This window comes from Antechinus flavipes, chromosome X (genome assembly GCF_016432865.1).
Source record: "Antechinus flavipes isolate AdamAnt ecotype Samford, QLD, Australia chromosome X, AdamAnt_v2, whole genome shotgun sequence".
Classification (NCBI taxonomy): Eukaryota; Metazoa; Chordata; class Mammalia; order Dasyuromorphia; family Dasyuridae; genus Antechinus; species Antechinus flavipes.
The window spans coordinates 83,181,226-83,199,672 of NC_067404.1; the positions used below are offsets into that span (position 1 = coordinate 83,181,226).

The 18,447-nt window shown below is 51.7% G+C and overlaps 1 protein-coding gene across 5 annotated transcripts in view; it reads right to left on the reverse strand.

Annotated features, from left to right (window-relative positions):
* Nucleotides 1–18,447, reverse strand: part of DLG3 (discs large MAGUK scaffold protein 3) — a 69,620-nt gene that overhangs the window by 3,390 nt on the left and 47,783 nt on the right. For 2 of the 5 annotated variants that reach the window (XM_051969138.1, XM_051969143.1), the window contains 7 exons: nt 17,507–17,621; nt 5,033–5,209; nt 4,854–4,929; nt 3,987–4,086; nt 1,403–1,444; nt 578–628; nt 99–200 (listed from right to left, as the gene is read on the reverse strand). In XM_051969138.1, the coding sequence (XP_051825098.1) occupies nt 99–200; nt 578–628; nt 1,403–1,444; nt 3,987–4,086; nt 4,854–4,929; nt 5,033–5,209; nt 17,507–17,621 (663 nt within the window). Of the gene's footprint in view, nt 1–98; nt 201–577; nt 629–1,402; nt 1,445–2,691; nt 2,738–3,986; nt 4,087–4,853; nt 4,930–5,032; nt 5,210–17,506; nt 17,622–18,447 lie in introns of all 5 variants that reach the window. The other 3 variants (XM_051969140.1, XM_051969142.1, XM_051969139.1) reach the window with 2 other exon arrangements.

Consider the following 18,447-nt stretch of genomic DNA (forward strand, 5'->3'; position numbering starts at 1 on the left):
ACCCCAATTTAGGCCCCGGTGTCCCTGAACCAGACTCCTTCCCTCAGAAAGGTTAGGATGGACCGAGTGCTGGACCGTCCTAACTTTTGGGCTCTTACGTGGTACGCAGGATCCAAATTTATGTGGGAATTCCGAAATCAGGTCATCATTGACTCGGTCCTTCATGGGGCCCAAGATGATCACTGGCCTTGCATAGTGAACTGGAGATGAGGTACAGACGCAAGATGAGGGCCCAGCGGGGAAGGCTCCCCACCCTCACCCTGGGCTCAGTCATGACTCGAAACACAGTGAATCTCCTTGCAGGCCTATGGAAGGCTTTTTTTATCGGGGGGCGCTGCAGTCCATAGGAACACCTCTAAATGGGGGTCAGTAGCTGAGCAGAATCCCGGGAGTTGAATGGGTGGTGCCTGAGGGCTGCGCAAGGGGACCCAGTACTTTATCAGACCCACTCCAAGCCACCCTGTTCATCTTTTGGGGTCTGCGAGTGGCCGAAGGCCTCTGACAAACGATGGGACAAGGCAGTGGTTCCCGCTCCCTTCCTGCGGGTCCCCGGGGCCACCGTTCCCAAAGGGCTTACTTTCTTGCCGCGTCACTGGCTCATAGGATAAAATTGTGTCCTCCTGTCCTTCTGTAATAAAGAGGGGGGGGGGGACTCATGAGTGTCTTCTAGGGCACCTCCCAATCAGGAGCAAAAACCTAGTCTGGAGCTCAAAGGAAGCTCTTCCCTGGTATGTGGACTAAGCCCTCACTGCAGGAGAGAGGAACTGAGGCGCACGCAGTGCCCTCTCCCTATACCTTTGGTGGTATTTAAAGAATACCTACCTGGCCGGTCGTGACAATGCGGAGTCCTGCTCTCAGAACCTGTGGTTGTTCCCCCCTAGCCTCCAAAGGTCAAGGCCCTAGACCTGCACCCCCCCCCCCCCAGGCCTGCAAGGTTAAGGGCCTGAGCTGGTTGGGGGTGGGGGAGGAAATTGCAAAGAGAACCAAAGGCTGTGTCACTGAATTCAGGGCAAAGTCTTGATCGTTCACTCAGAAGCAGGGCTGCGTTGAGCCCCCTTTCTCTTAAGCTTCCTGAAGGCAAGGTGGGTTTTGGGTGGGGTTTTCCCAACACCGAGCACACGGATGCCCGCTGCTGTGCGGTAAGCGTTTAAGAAATGCTCACCGGGCCAGATGGCTCAACCCGCTGCCAACGGTAAGCTCTGCCTCACAGACCCTGTGGGCACGCACTCGAACCCCTTCCCTGACCCCCCACGAGGGGAATTGGCCACAGCATCTCCAAGACTTCCACTAGGAGCAGGCAGGGTAGCACCTGTCTGACCAGAAGCAGCAGCCATGCACCAGAGGAATGAAAATGGTTAGAATGGCGGATGAAGCCACGAGACACGGCCAGACACACACTTACTGGAACTGCTCTCGCTGTCACTGGTGTTGGAGGTCACGCCCTCTGCAAGCCAACAAGAAAGAGACTCCAATTCAGAACACACCACCGAGGGCTCACACACAACAGTCACGGATGTTCTGGGAGACAAGACGTGGAGTGGGGAGCAGAGCCAGCTCGGGGAAGGCGAGGGGGAAGAGACCGGAGCGCTCGCGGAGGTCCGCCGCCACCGGGGCCGGATGGAGATAAGAGCGCAGCCGGCAGCTTTCCTCCACGGCCCCCCCGCTTCGCGAGCGCTCCAGACTGAGACAACCCAAACATTTCTCTCCCCTCCTTGGGCTTGGTGGGAGGGGAGGGAGAAAGGGAGAGAGGAGAAGGAAAGAGGAGTCTTTGTCTCCCACAAGACAGATGGACGTGTTATGACGTGAATGGACAAACACACGGGGACGCTCGGGGGGTGAGAGATGAGAGCCAGAGCAGAGAAGCTGGAAGGAAGGTTCAAGTTGGCACAAACATCCCCCTCTCCCCTTCCACCAGGGCGGGCACGTGAAGATGAGACACGAACAGACCAAAGAAAGAGGCCAGGCAAATTTCAGCCAAGACAACACTGTTCTAGGGGATGCTGTGGCCTCCCCCAAAAGTGCAGCCCCAGTAAAGCCCCTGGTAGCCAGAAAGATATGACACAGTAGGTCTGGCTCCAACAGGTATCTCAGCTGTCTGCTGCCTATCCTGAGTGACCTGGGCACAAGCCAATGGTGCCACCTCCTTGCTTGTTCCTCCCTGTTCTTACTCGCAACTAGCTTTCCAAAACTGAGGTCAGGGCCTTCCAAAGAGCCAATGCCTAACAGCTGGTCCTTCTGTGGCGCTGGGTTCCGTTCACCACCACCACCCCCTTCACTTGGGCATTGTCACTGTAGGCTATGAGCCCCTTTTCCTGGTATTCCAGCAGCTGGGCCTTGTCCAGGCCCTCCAAGGGCTCTCCCCCAAAACTACAAGTGCTGTGGAAGAACATGTTCCACCAACCAGTGCCCCCCTCTACCTTCACCTCCCCCACCCCCCATTAAGTCTCCCAAGAGTGAGGGGAAGAAGCTAGGTCTTTACCACTGGAACAAGACTTCTCTCCTCCCGGCCATCAGGGCAGTAAAAGAAAGGCCAGTGCAGAGTGGGGGCTTGGTATTAGGGCCCCCTGAACTTTGGAGGTCAGCCTGTTGTGGCTAGGACCATGAGTCCTATGAGAACCCTTATGCCCCCACCCCCACTGCTCCACTAACGTCAACAGAAACCAAAAGCGAATGGAGGTAAGTTGGACTTACTCAGGTTCTTTGCTCCATAATAATCGTCACTTAACCCAGGGAAGTCCTGATTTCATAGACAGCGAGGAAATAAAAAGAGAAGGTAGGAAGAGATTGGAAAGAGAAAATGGGGGGGAGGGGGGGAAGGAAGAATACAGAACCCAGAGAACATTAGTGACAGGCATACAGAACCACGCAAAGGGCCAAAAGCGCTGCTGCGGCCCCAGCTCGCCCCGGGCTGCCCAGCAGCACCACCTCGGGGCCGAGGCCCAGCTGCTCTCTCACACGCAAATTCACCGTTAGAGAACTAATGCCCAGCCTGGCATGGAGTGCCAAGCAGGAAAGCTCCCCCCTAAGGGCCTGGTGGGGGGATAGCCATGGGGAGGGTCCCTTTGAAATCTTCCCACCACTTTGGAAACAGCCTCCAAAGGCTGAGCCCAGCCCCCAGACCAGTAGCCCCCATAATGGGCCTGGAGTTTATGTTGAGTCACCCCAAAGTCCTCTGCTGTGAGGGGGGGCCACTGAGTGCCCCTTGGTAGGATGGGAGCCACATTGGCTCAGGGCTCCGGCATAAATTTCCCTCAAACCAGCCCGATGTGCTCAGTGCCTAGAAACACTTTAGCCCCCAGCAAGCTCCTTTCAAAACTTGGGAACAGAAGCTAGGAACTCGGGGCGCCATTCCCCACCAGCAGCTTCTCATACAAACCACAACAGCCAGGGTGTTGCCCCGCAAGCATCAGTCACAAAGGCCCCAGCCTTTCGGCTCTCCCCATCAACCTCCAACTCCAGGGCATCTTTGCACAAGCACCAAGAAGAGCCCGGTGGGCAGAGCTTGGGGTACAGGAAGGCTTAACCCAAGCTAGCGGGGAGGCACAGAGCTGCCTAATCCTGCGCGTCCCGTTATTTTAGCCACATTTGCCGCCTCCTCTTCCAGCCCCTAATTCGAACACACTTAACGTTAGAAATCAAAGAAACAAAGGGCTCGAGAGACGGCAGGTCCGGCCCTCACCAGACCGGGGCGGTGTGCCCTCGGCCCAGCTCTGCCACAGGAAAAGAAAGAGTCTCTAAGATCCCTATAGAAAACCAAGGGAGTCTTGGATGAGGGGGGCAGCGAGGATGAGAGGAAGAGGCCAGGGGGGAGCAGGGACTGGCACCTCGAAGCCCTTGCCATCCACCTCCTGATGGAGCCAGCTGCGGCCAACTTGGCCCAACCACCCTCCCTGGCCCTTTCCAGTGTCCTAAAGGAAGGAAGGAAAGAAGGAAGGCAGGCGTCAGAGTGCTGGGTGGGTGGCTCTCCCTACTCGGCTGCTACTTACGTTCCTGTCCGTTGTTCTCCTGGGTCACGTTCTCTTTGCTCTTGTAAAATGGAAACTTTCGAGAGAGACGAAAACTCTTTTTACGTTTCGTTTTGCTCGACTGTGAAAGAACATGAAGATGGCGGGGGAGGACAGAAAAAAAACAGAACAATGGCTTTAAAGCATGCAAGGAAAATTAAAATGGAGACACGGGGAGCGATGTCAAGGACAATTGTTCACACATGGATTCTGGGAGGTCAATGGAGACTGATGGAAGAAAAGACTTAATGGGTGCAAGGCATGGAGGGCAAGAGGGTGCAGCTCCCTAGACCACACTCACAGCATCCACTGGCACTTCCTAAAGACCAAAGCTGGCCTCCTCCTGGGCTCCTGCCCTACCGTGCCACTTACAGAGATGGCCTCCGCTACTCCAGGCCCTTCCTTCCTCTCCTGCTCCAGGAGTTCTGCTCTGTGAAGCTTAGAGGAGAAAAGGGGTGAATGGAGAGGGCCCCTCATTTGCCGCGGGTGGAGTTCGGCACGCGGCGGCTAGCCGCCACGGCCCTCGCACCGGCGCGAGGTGGAGTGTCCTGGGCATTCTGAGTCCAGGGACCGTGAGAGCTGTTGCTGCTGAAGCGTCTACCAGTGTGATTCTTTTCCCTAATTTTTCAGGCTGCCCACGGGCACCGTGGCTTCTAGGCTGCTCCGATGCCACGGCAACTCTGAGGGCCGTCCGCCCAGCGTGAAGGGAGGCGAACGATCCACGTCGGCCTCGGACGCGCCAACCTTTCCTTTGCCGGAGATCGGCCAGGCGGCCCCTTTGGAGGCACGCTCCAGACGAGACTCTGCCCGGGCCGGCAGCTTGCTTCCCGAGGCACCACACTTACTTACCCTGTTAGCCTCAATCATCCCTGTCCTGGCGTGGAACTTCACAGTTTTCAATCGGGCTCGCTCTTTCTTTTCCACCCTGTTTGGAGGTCAGAGAGAAGAGCCAGGTGAGCTGCCCAGGGCCTTTGTTAAAGGTGCTCAGGACCCAAACCGGGCTCCCCTCTAGCAGAGATGACACTCACCTCTTCTTGCTGGGGATCACGCCAATTTGTTCGCTCTCTCCGTGGGGGGTGACCAGTCTGGCCTGCCACCACTCATCATCAGAAGCATTGATGACATGGAGAATGTCCCCATAAGAGAAGCTGAGCCCCTGGCTTGGCAGACAGCTGTCCCGGGTCCGGTCATAGTCAAATAAAGCTCTAAAAGGTAGCCAGAGCAGAAAGGCTTGCTAGCAGATCCTCCCCTGCCCTTCTCTCTCAGGAAAGGCTTCTACTCCCTCCCACTTTCTAATCATATCAAAGAATGCCCGACACTCCCCTTTCCCGGGCCGCATCCTGGGAAAGTGGCCCTCCCTTTGTGATAACTTCCTGTTCCGTACCTCTCCAGGGAGCTCTGCACTTTGCACCCAAATGTTTACCAAAAGCTCACAGTGTGGGAGGCCTTGGGGCAATCACCATAGCACAAGACAGTCTTTGCCCTCCAGGAGCTTGTGATCTAGTTGGGGGAAAGGGGGCGGATCTGGGCCAGGGAGGATGCACGGGCCACACGGCAGGTGCCACAGCGGAAGCAGAGGGGGAACTTGAACTCTTCTTGGAAGGAGACAGGATTCGGAAGCAAGAAAAGGTGAGCCAGCACCTTAAGGTGCCCCCTTTTTCAGAGGCCATGAGGTAGCCTAGGCTATCTGGACTGGGCTGGAAGAATCCCAATCCTGCCCATGACAGGGAAGGGGAGGCAGGAAAAAAGCTACCTGTTCTAATGGGGTCCCCCAGAAGTGGGAAAGCAGCCCCTCAACAGGCCTTTAGTAAGTCCTCAATGATAGACTAGGCCTGCTCCCTGCCCTCAAGGACTTTCTAGTCTAAGGAAGAGAAGACATGTTCACATCCCTCCCTCCCCCCCAAAAAAAAATAACATGCAAAAGAAGGGAGTGAGGCATGGGCAGCAGGTGGGAGAGGGCCCAGGAAAGGCCTCCTGCAGAAAATCAAGTTTGAGCCCTGTCTTCGAGGAAGCCAGGGGTTCTAACATGTGAAGGGGAGAAGTATAAGGACAACAAGGGAGCAGAGGCAGAGGGTTGGGGGGGGGGGCTGGCTCCTGAAAAGGAGGCCTTCAATTTGAGGAGTGGGGCAGGAAGGTCACTGCCAACTATCAGTTCTGGGGACAGACATCCTCAGACGTGCCTTGAGGTGGCTCCTGGTACCTTTACTGTGGAGCCTCAAGAGGCTTTCTGATCAGAGGTGACAGGTAGTGAGGAAAGGAGTCCCTTCTCCCTTCATCATTTATGGAGAAGATGATCAATGGAAAAATAATGGTCTGAGTCCGGCCCATTTTACCAGAAGCCTGGATGGGGAGTCTGGATGGCACTTGGCCTGGGCAGTAGGGCCCCCCCCACCAAGCTCCTCCCAGGGTCTCCTGCAACTCGAGCAGCAGTCTCTGAGCAAACGAACCAAATCCTAGTTTGTGTCTCATAGCATTTCTTTTGTGGGTATACAATTAATCCTTGCTCCACACACGGGGAAAATGGCTACTATAAACATAACTTGGGCTGAAACAGGAAGTTGAGCCACAGACTGGATAGGTGAGGCGAGCAGGAAGGTGGTGGCAAACCTGGGAGACCGAACATGAGTCATTCTCAAAAGCTTAAAGCATGTCTAGAAGGCAGGTGGTAATCGAGGGACCAGAGCCCAGGAGAGAGACTGAGGCTGGATAGAGATCTGGGAGTCCTCTGCAGAGAGACCATCAGACCAAGTAAGAGAGTAATAAAAAGAGCTCCACGGTTGAAACGTCAACAGTGGACAATCAGTAGGAGTGTCACAAAACCACAGAGGAGAGCTAGCCCACAAGTCGGAGGATAGCTCATTGATGAGGGCCTAGTGGATTTCATGATGATGAGGGCAACAGATTGGAGGAGGGAGTGAGAACAGAAGAAGTGGAAGGACAGAAGAGAGGGAGCTTTCTCAAGGACTCTGAATGAAAAAGCAAGAGAAATATAAGGTAACAAACTAGTGCTGCTGGTCAGATCTGGTGAAAGCTTTTTTTTAGGCTACAGAAAAGTTGAATTAGTAGAGAAAGTAACAGTAGGCCAGGAGACACTGGAGATTAGCACATGGGGGCAGTCTGCTAAAGGACAGGGGATGGTGAGTATGTGGGGAATGAGAGGACAAGCAGCCTCCACCAGAGACTGAGGAGATGAAGTCTAGGAAAGGCAAAGCAGATAATGCCTTCTCTTCCTGTGGAGAATAATTTCTATCTTTTCAGTGAAGTAGGACACCTAATAGAAGATGTGCAGCAGTCACTGTGTCATGCAATAATTGGAAAACTGCCTTGCTGCAGTGAGGGCTCAGTGGAAATAAGCTGTTACCACTCTATGAAGAATCTAGCCCAAGTGGTTTTGTGACACCCTCCACTTGTATTTAACAGCACTCAAGCGGCAGAGTGTGCCAGAGTGACCTGGGAAGGAAGCTGCATTCTGGAAGACAGGGTGGCACGACTCACGTTTTCCTAGGTTTCCCAGAACAAAGGTCCATGAGGCTTTAAAAAAGCTCTACTTGCTGCAAGGGAAGGGATGTATGTGGATGGTGAGGGACGGTGAGTAAGGAACCGGGGCAGAATAATGACAATGGCATATATGGTCAGCAGTCACATGGCAGAGATTGAAGAAAATCCATTTCTTTCAAAGTTCTTCAGCTTGATAAGACATCAGGAACAGGTAATTCTTCTGAAATTACAACCACCCAATTAGCAATGCTGTCCCACCACCCTGAGAAAAGCCCTTTGTCTCCTGCAACATATGCAACAGGAACAGTGGGGGAGTATGTGCGCCCACACACCACCTCATGAACAACACTGCCCCACCACCCTGAGGAAAGCCCTGTGTCTGAAATCATCCTGCTGGTCATTTCCTACAGAACAATAATATTCCATAACATTCACGTACCACAATTTATTTAGCCATTCTCCAATGGATGGGCATCCACTGAACAACATCAAGCTTCAGCTGGGCTACTTCACTTCTTGCCCCTTACTGCTCCTGTTGCAACAGGACAAGAACTGAAGTTGCCCAGCTGAAGCTTGATGTTTCTCACTTCTCAGGTCAATGCTGCCACAGGCAGGAAAGGAAGATGGCAACAAGTCTGTTGTTCAGTAAAAACATGGCCTCGATGGACAGAGACTGGAAACTGAGTGGATGCCCATCCATTGGAGAATGGCTAAATAAATTGTGGTACGTGAATGTTACGGAATGTTGTTCTGTAGGAAATGACCAGCGGGAGGATTTCAGAAAGGCCTGGGGAGACTTACCTGAACTGATGCTGAGGGAAATGAGCAGAGCCAGGAGATCATTATACACCTCAACAACAATACTATGTGATGATCCATTCTGATGGACGTGACCCTCTCCAACAATGAGATGAACCAAATCAGTTCTAATGGAACAGTAATGAACTGAAGCAGCTACACCCAACGAAAGAACTCTGGGAGATGACTAAGAACCATCACACATTAAATTCCCAATCTCTCTATTTTTGCCCGCCTGCATTTTGGATTTCCTTCACAGGCTAACTACACTATTTCAAAGTCCGATTCTTTTTGTACAGAAAAATAACGGTTTGGACATGTATACCTATTTTGTATCTAATTTATACTCTAATATATTTCACATGTATTGGTCTGCCTGCCATCTGGGGGAGGGGAAAAATTGGAACAAAAGGTTTGGCAATTGTCAATGCTGTAAAATGACCCAGGCGTATATCTTGTAAATAAAAAGCTATTAAAATTAAAACAAAGCAAAAAAAAAAAAAATGGCCTAGAGCTGCATGTGACAGGCCATAACAAGAATGACGAAGAGATAAACTGACACGGGCTGACCACGTCCCAGTAACCCAATTATACAAGGTAGAGTTTTTCAAATCTGAGTTTAAAATTTGGCACCATGATCACAGTGGGTGGTAGGGCAGTAACTAAGAGTCTACGTGGTGATGATTGCCATTACAAGCGCCCGTTTCCTACCCACCAGAACCCTAAGAGGTAGAGTTTCCTTGAATTGGATTTTTTCCTAGAAATGAGTTTCAAGGAAACCCTATTCTCGTTCTCATCACTTAATATGAAAACAAACACACGCACACACACGCCAATCCTTGGCCACCATCTAGAAAACAATTCAACATACCAAAAAAGAGTAATAAGCACCTGCTTTGTCTAAAGGCGGAGCAGCTAGGTGCTGCTGCAGTGAATCAAGTTTGCGGGCCTGGAAGTAGGAAGACCCGAGTTCAAATCCAGTCTCAGATACTTTCTAGCTGAGCCTGGCAAAGTCACTTCACTCTGCTTGCCTTAGTTTCCTCATCTGTAAAAAGACTTGAAGGAGGAATGGGCAAACCACTTCAGTATCTTTGCCAAGAAAATCCTAAATGGCATTACAAAGGGGCAGACACACACACACACACAAAACAAAGGGGCAGACACAACCGAACAACAAAGCCTGGTGCCTGGCACTAAGGATCTCCAAAAACTACTAGGAAAACGTTGGTAAATTTCAAGCTCTCCTGATTTCCCCCACAAACAGAACACATTTGCGCCTCAGAGTAAACCTAGACTGATGAAAAATCAAGAAGCCCTGGGGCAGAACAGGGGGATCCAAAGAAAGACTGGGAACCCATGTAAAGTGTAAACACTTCCAGGCTTGCTCCATGGAAACACCAAGTAGTGACCCCTTGAAGCCATTGAAGCCAGCGAAACCATGAGACCGAGAAATAACCAAAGAGATTCTAAAGAATGAAAGATAGAACAGAATGTGAAATATCTTGTAAGAAAAACAACAGATGTGGGGAACACAAACTGTAAGAAGAACCGGACTACCTGAAAGTTGTGACCAAGAAATAATCCAAGAAAATTATCCTGGAGTGATAGAACACAAGGGGAAAGTAGAAACAGAAAAAATTCACCCGTCGTCACCACCTCAACGAGAGATCCTTTGTGCAAAATGCACAGGAATATTATGGCCAAATTTCAAAAACCCCAGATCAAAGAGAAAATTTTGCAAGAAACAAGAAAAAAACAATGCAAATACCCCGGAGCTACAATTAGAATCATACAGGACTTCTCTGCAGCCACAATAAAAGACCGCAGTCCTGAATCATACATACTGGCAATCAAAAGATCTAGGCCCGTGGCCAAAAATATCACATCCAGCAAAATTATCCATAGTACTGAATGGAAAAAAAAAAAAAAAAAAAGGACATTCAGCGATTTTGCAGATTTTCAGGACTTTCAACCAAACCCAAAGTCAACAAAAAACTTAACATATAAAAAAGCCTACATCCATGACTGATTTCAAGGAACTTAACGTGGTCGTGTGTACCATATGTTTAAGATTGACATCAGCAATTGGGTAGCACAAAAGAAAGATTTGTCCAAATGAGGTGCAGAGAAAGAATAGATACAGAGGCATTAGAGGGGGGAAGAAGGCTCGGAGTTTGAAAAACCAACTCACATCGGGAATGGGTTAAATATATACCATGAAGGATATTATTCCCCCTCCAAAATTTATAAAGAAATAAGGGGGGGAGGGAGATCCTCAGGGGAGGGGGAGGTTAAATATTAGCAGAGCAGGTTAAGCAGTAGAATTAAAGTAGGTGAGTCAGCAGGGATAGGAAAGAAGAGATATACATGAACATCATGACAAGGATCAGGAGTCAAATTTATTAAAAAAAAAAAAAAAAAGCATGACTGGTAGTCATTGATGTTCTACAAAGTCAAGCTTGAAACATTCAATGAAGAGAGAGATATTATATATGTCAGCTATACTAATATTGTTTTAGATGCATGTTTACTTAGGGGTAAAGTGTGTGTATCTATATATCAAATATATCTGTGCTTAGCTATAGACTGCTTGGAGCAAGGGGGGGAGGGAGATGAAAGAGGAAAAAAAGAACAAACAAAAAGAACAACCTATGAGGAAGCAAAGAAAAGTTGGACACTCGTGAATATACTAGTACACGTCCTCTCTTGAATTGGAAATTTATCGTTCTATATTTTGAATCCTCCCTGATGTTCTGCTGGGCACACAACAAGGTTCTGTTTGTTTTGGTTTATTTTCCTTTACTGTCTTTTAAAAAAAATAAACAGAAAAAAAAAAACACAAGGTTTTTTCCTCCTGAGAAAGAAAAGAAGACTAATAGCTGAGAAAATCAGGGAGGGCTCAAGCAGCACCTGAGCTGGTCCCAAAAAGAAGCTAAGATTCTAGGAGGTGGAGATGAGACAGGACTAAGGGAGAATGGGTTAGATCCGGTGGCTCCAATGGCCCGAGTTCACTGTGCCGTGGTGACCTTGGGCTGGCACTGCTAGGCCCAAAGAGGCAGCACCCCTGCTGGCCCGACTGCTCCGGTTGAGCCCCGTCTGGCCCACTTGCCTCTCAAATACACGGCCTAGAGCGGACAATGAGAGGCTGGAAAATGCCAACAGGTAGGAACTCAGGATCGGAAGGAACCTTGAGCTCACGATGCAACGTAAGAATGGATCTGAGGAAACTGGGTTAGAGTCGGACGTGAAGAGATGACTGGGAGGGACCTTGAGCACCGGGCTCTCAGAGTGGCGAAAGAGCTGGAGGACCATTCGCCCGGGGCCAGAGAAGATTCTTTTTCCAGGTTTGGGCCGGACCAAATGGTGGCCTCCAGCCTCTGCCCATGTTCCACATTAAGCAGATGGAAGACTAGACTCAGGTGGAATCAGGCAGTTGGTGATACACCTCAGCAAGCAGCCTCTGAGTCCCTCCTTTGGAGGGGAAGGGGAAGCGGGGGGGGGTGGTGGTGGAGAGAAGACAGAACACCTTTATTTGGTCAAGATTCAGTGAGGTGCATTGGCTAAAACCCCAGCCTTGCACTCCCAGAGCTCCCATCCTCACAGTACTGGCAGCAACAACATGATTCCAGAGAATTTTCACCCGCTCTTACCTCCTTAGAGTCTCTCCACGTCACCATGCATGGAAGGGGCAGCCAGTGGGAGAGATCTAGCACGTGCCTCATAGTACAGAGGAGGAATGGAAGGCTCACAGAAAACCTGAGGCAAGCTTTGACCCTTCGAGCTTCTGGATCACAAGGGCACCGGATCTCACGGCTTCTCCAAGCCCAGAGACCAGTAAGTGTGAGGAGAACAATGGAGCAAAAAGAAGGACTTGTTGAGAAACCTGAAGTCCTGGAAGTGGCGGGAGTATTTGAGCTTGGTGGCTCTGAAACCAAATGAAAACCCCAGATGCCAAAATCAGGCCAAATGGAGCAACGGGACGGCCCCGAGACCCTGCCCCAAGCTGTGGGGTGGATCCCCTTCTGAAAGGCACCACAAAGCTACGGTCAAAATTTCTGGAGATTTTCAAGGACTCCACCCCCCCCACACATAAGCAGAGCCACTTATTTTAACCTAAACAAAGTTCGAATCAAAGTCAGCAACAGCGAGACCAAAGGTGACGTTGCCAGGGTGTGGAGTCGAGGGTCACCAATCCTTCCCTTGCCTTCTGCTGTGCCCAGTGGGTCACTCTAGTACTCTCTCCCCGCAGCCTCCACAATGGTTTCTGGGACTGGGGGAAAGGGAGGGACGAATTGATGATGGGCCCTCAACATCCCAAGCTATCTCTAGCTGGGGCCAGAGCCCACCCCACCTCCGATGGGCAGCAAGGGCCCAGGCGGTGGTGTCCGCAGTTGGCGGAGAGCCAAGACTGCCTCTTGGAGGCGGAGCAGCAATCCCATTCCTTTTTCCCCCTCCTGTGCCCAGCACTGAACACCCAGGTTCCTAACAAAGTGCCTATTGCCACTGGATTTGACTGTCCAGATTTGGAGCCAGAGAGCTCAGTTTCCCAGCCTTCCCCTGCCACTTCAATGTAAAGAGTTTTCAACATTCACTTTTGTAAACTTCAGAGTTCCTATTTGTTTCCTGCCCCTCTCTCTGAGGCCGAGTTTCCTCAAAAAGTGAGAGGTTGGGCTCCATCTCCCAATCTCTGACCACGGCAGCGAATGAAGCTGGGTGAGGATTTTCATGGTCTTGTCGTCTTATCCTTAAGATGTGTTTAATAAATGTGTGGTTTTGCTTTGCACGGATTGTTTCTGCACAAGTGTGGGGAGCCCTGACGAGTCTGTATTTTACAAAAGGGGGTGTTATTCCAAAAGTGGGACTCGTTTCCTAATGAGAAGTGGGTGAAGGAACAAGGTGACTGACAATGAAGAAAAGCCCGGGGGGTGGGGGTGGGGGGGTGTCGCAATGTTCTTCCAGTTATTTGGGCTCTTCTGCCGGACCTCAAGGGCAGGGCATCAGGGAGGCCCTCTCCCTCAGCGGCCGGGAAACCATTCCCAAGCGGTCACCATCTACACAAGCACTCTCCTAATTGTCGAAATGCTAAAACAGGATCAATCTGTGAGCATGGGCTCCCCTGCCAAGAGGAGGGGGGCTCCTTGGGGGCTGGGACCATCTCGATCCTGTATCTGCGCCCTCAGCGGTGGCAGGTACACACACGCGCTCGGTGAACAACCGACATGATGCCGCAGAAATAAACGGAGGCTCAGCCGCCCAGAGCTGTGAGCTGGCATCCGGAGGTGTCCCGGGAAAATAGCACAGCCCAGAGAGGGGAAGGACCGTCCCAACATCAGCTAGCCAGTGAATCAAAGAAGATGTCATTCGGGGGTCAAAGGAGGGTCACGCTTTTAAGTGGGCAGCGCTTTGGGGGAGATTAGTCTACAGAGGCAGGAGGCCAGAAAGACTTCTTCGTGTCCACCAAGGTGGGAATTCCTACAGACTGTGGGAAATTCAGGACTGGGGATCATCAAAAGGGGCAGGATTATGCAGACGGATCCAGGAGTGATCCCGGGGGGAGAATCCCCAAAGCGCTTTCTTTATGAGTTTATCTCACAAGGTGATCATGATCAACTTAGATCTGAAACCTTTGTTTTAGAAATGGGGAAACTGAGGCCACTAGGACGCTGGCACTGGCCGAGGCAGGATATGGCTGTTTGTCTTCTAACACCAAGTCCGGTACTCTTGTCACTACATTAAGCTCCCTCCCGCAATCGCAGCGAGAGGAACTGCACCGGATGGAATCGCTAAAGGAGACAGATGGGAAAAAAAAAAAAAAGAGCACCAAGGATGTACATGGGCCCGGCCCCTCCTCCCTTACACAACACGAGCTGACCGAAGGATCAGACCCGGGCTCTGGCGGTTCGGCCACGTGGGGAACGAGGGCCCGCCATCTGGCAATGGGATGGATACCCGACATGAGCGAGGGCTTGAAGATGAAGCTGAAAGTTTCAAGGCTGGTGGGGCTGTGGTGGGAGTTCGGGAAAAGAATGGGATTGGGGGGAGGGGGAGAAAACGTGAAATTCAGGAAGCCAGTAGGACATCGAAATCCAGGTGTCCCAAAGCCAATGAGGGCCCAGAGCTTGGGACAGATGCCGAGGTTGGCTGGAGAGATCTGGGAATCCTCTGCAGTGAGACAATCCCGGATCTCATGGGAGCTGAGGAGATTCCCCATGCAAGAGAGTAGAGAGCAGACAGAAGGGGGCTTTGGGCTTTGGGCAGAGAGTTGGGGATTAACCACCCTCAGTGGACATGACCTGGTTGAGGGTCCAACAATGGAGACAGAGAAGCAAGAGCGAGAATCCAGGAGGAGATGGGTGCTAGCGTGATCAAATGGTGCCCGGAAGTCCCGAAGGAAGAGCGGAGAGAAAAGGACGCTAGATTTTGAAGGAGCTTCGGAGAGGATGGTTTCAACCCAATGGACTACCCAAGATTTAGGAGGAAGAGGAACCCGAGGTGCCTGGCTGAGGAGGGGAGAGCTCAGAGATGACACCAGGGAACTGAGACACAGACATGGTTGTGAGCCACAGGCAGGAAGAAACCGAAAATGAGAGAGAAACGAGGATGGTGGAGGTGTCCGGAAACCCAAGAATCCAGCGGGAGCTGGTGGCCTAGTGAAGCGTAAAGGGTCAGTCTCAAGATACTTCTAAGCGACCCCCGGAGTGCTGGGGCCTGAATGACAGCCCCGACATCCCAGGGTTCTTAGGAGAATCCAATAAGAAATGCCTTCTACTTAGCCTGAAGTACTTGGGCTAGTTGGCCAATCACCAACCATTTAAGCACCTACCTTGGGCTGGGCACCGAGCCAAGCACTGGGACCACAGAGGGGATGGTGAAGCTCACCCTCAGACCAGAGAGACAACAGAGACTCTCTGTGAAACAAACGAGGACAGGACGCTTTGGGGAGAGGGGACAACCATGGAAAGCCTTCTCCAAGCAAAAGTCAGATCTCGAAAGAAACCCACAATTCTCTGAGGTAGGAACGCATTCCCAGCAGGAGTGTCAGGGCCGAGCTCCGTGTCCTCAGTGTACGGCGGAGGTCAAGGTCACGTCAGCGGGATTCCAAGGCGGGTTCTCTGGCTCCAAGTCAAGTGCCCTTTCCACTTGGAGTCATTCACAAAAGCCTTTCCCTGGAAGCCTTCCCTGGCCGCGGGCCTGACTCTCTCTGAAAGCCCCCGGTTTACTTGGCCCTGGATCTTTGGGAAACCTGCCCGACCAGTTTTCTTGGGCTCCAGTACTCCTGGGCCCGAAGAGACCTTGCTCACATAGCCGACGGCTCCCAATTTCCCCCCATCTCTGACAGGCAGCCCCCCAGTCTCCGAAAGGCAGCCCTCCAAACTTCTTCACGGCGGACGAATCTGTTTTAAAGCTGCGATCCTAATTAAGCACCTCAATGAGGCACTGCGCTGGGAGGGGTGTAAAGCACAAAAAAGAAAAAGTCCCGGTCCCCATCTTAGTGGAACTTAAATGTGTGCCAGCCCGGGAGCTCCAGGTCACACCAAATCCCAACACCTGTCTGACATGGTGTCCCGATCCTCTGTGATCATCAACCCCAATTCTCTGTCGCAACCCTGGGGCTGCCTAGCATCACAATCTAGCCAGAATCTGGCCCGGGGGATCCCCTGAAATCATGGCTACGGGCATGAGCACCAAGTTACAAGGCCCAGCCCGGTGCCCGACACACAGCAGGTACGACCTAGAGGCTGAGGGACACGCTGCTTGATACCTGAAGGCTTCCCTACCAAACGTTTCCTGAAAGGAAAGACTCTGAACTCGGCTCTGGAAGCAGTCAGGAGCACTCTGAGAGTGGTTCTGCTTTCTCTGAGTTGTGAAGTATTTGACTCTGCCAGTCACCAGGACCAGGAGTCCGGCCTGGGAAGTCACCAAAGCACACTCACTGCTTCGGAAGCACCTAGAGGCCGGGACCAGGCAGGGGGATGCAGAGGAGCGTGCAGGGAAAAGGGGCGATGGACTGGGAGAAGCAGGCAGTCAGCAAAGAGCACAGAGGGGCTCTGCCCACCCGGCCTCGGTCAGGACCCGCCCGGGGCCGCTGATGGAGAAGCCAAAGGGTGCAGCTGAATCACCAAAGCGTGCTTCCTCCTAGTTCCATTTCTCTCTCCCTTCTCGACGTCTCTCCACGATCCACGAGGGGATGTTGAGAGGGCTACGAGGGTGATGACTAAAGGAAGGGCCGGAATGGAAAAAGGCGGGGCACCTGTTACCCCGGGAAGGGAGAACTGGGACATTGGAGAGGACAGGGGAAATCTCGAAAAATTAAGCTCCAAAGGAACTGCCTTCAAAGCAGCTTCCCACATTCCCTGGAGAGCCACATCCGGGGGCAGGGGGGAGGCCCACTCGTTTTGATTCCTTCCTAGCAAGGGCTCCAGGCTAGACAAGACAGCCTTATTTTTAATCCCAAGTCTAGCAATGCTCCCTTCCATGCCCCTCTTTTCCCCTCAAACAGGAAGTGGATTTCAGGCTTAGGCAAAAAGAGGGAAAAGCACTATTAATACACAAGGAGACCAGCTGAAAAGGAAAAGGAGGGTTTCTGGGAGATTATCTGGCCAAAAAGGCTGGCTCCCTTCTGTATTCTGGTATTAAAAGAAAAATAAATCTAGCAAGGTACAGGATCCTCCTCCCCTCCCCCCCCCCGAATCGGGAGCCAAAGCCCCGCCAGAGTTGCGACAGCCCCAGAATGCCTCCAACGGGTACCAGCTTTCTCAAGTGGAGGCAGCCGTGGCCACGTTTCGCCCCCAAACTAGTCCAGGGATTTCTGTTTCCATTTTCCATCCAAATGCAGCTCCTCCTAGAGAGCCATGAGAGGAAGTTCAGCAGTACCGTGGCCAAGTCCAAGGTGTGAAAGTGTGGGGCTTTAGGGCTCAGACTCAGTGAGCTACATGAACTGAAGCCTCCTAAGGAGAAAGGGGGATACCAGGCTTTCCCCACTCTCACCAGACAAGAGTACTGAACAGTACCATCCAACCAAAAGGACTCTGCAGAAACTCCAAGGATCAGGCCCATTGAAAAAGACCCTGAGCAATTCTCCAGCCTACGAGCACCCGGGAGCCATGTTTGTCCGGCCCCGGGAGTCCACGCTCCCTTGCCCACTAACTAATCGGGAGGCCGGACGGAGGTAGGGCAGACGAGCTTTCTGAGTCCGCGCATCTTACCGGACGTAGAGAGACCTCTTCTCACTGGTCCGAAGTGAGCCAGAGCCGGAGCTCATGCTGCTGTTCATCATTTGTTCCCGCAAGTCGTGGATTTTGGATTCGAAGCGACTGTATTCTGAGGGGGGAGCGAGAAGAGAATAATTAAGCCAAGGTGCCAAGTAGCTCTACAATGTAACTTCCAGAAGCAACTGACAGATCTCTGTCAAGTCGACTCGGAAAGCAGCGCCCGCCAACGGCATCACTTGTTGGCCAGGAGCCAGGACACGTCTTACCTGGGAAGGGAGAAATCTTTCCACCCCGATAGGCGGAAAGAACATGCTTGAGAAATGGGCAACATTTGGACAACCTGAGCTAGAGAAGGCCTTTGTTGGCCCTGAAACCTGATCCCTGAACAAACAAACAACTAGAAGGAGGTTCTAGTTTCTTCTTCGCAGCAACATCAAGACCAAAGGAAAACAGATGGTAGAAGAGACTCCTCTGGCCCACTTCAAATAACAGATGGCCCCAAATATAAAGAAAGGAGTGGTCGGAGGAAAGGCCCTCCAGGCCACTGCCTCCTTCTCAATCCGGGCAGCAAAAGCAAAAAAGGGTTCCTCGCTTTAGAGGGAAGTGCAACTTTAACAAGCAAACTCATTCGACTCACTATGACGAGGTCGCCACTTCCCTCGCCCCTGTACCACACTGCCGTATCTGCTCCAGAAGCTCACGTCCCATTGCCCATCACGCCATCCCAAAGAGCTCTTCCCTTCTCTTGTTAAAATCCAAAAGAAAGATATGTGATCTGAACCATGGGGTCTGGGGAGAAAGGTGATTTGCCACAAGACTTTTTGAAGTACCAACTTCCCCTCGTGCATTTCCACGGAGTTCATTTTGAATGGCCATCCCCTTCACAGAAACCCACCTACTAGGTAAAACAAGGCGATGGGTATAACCCAGGGATA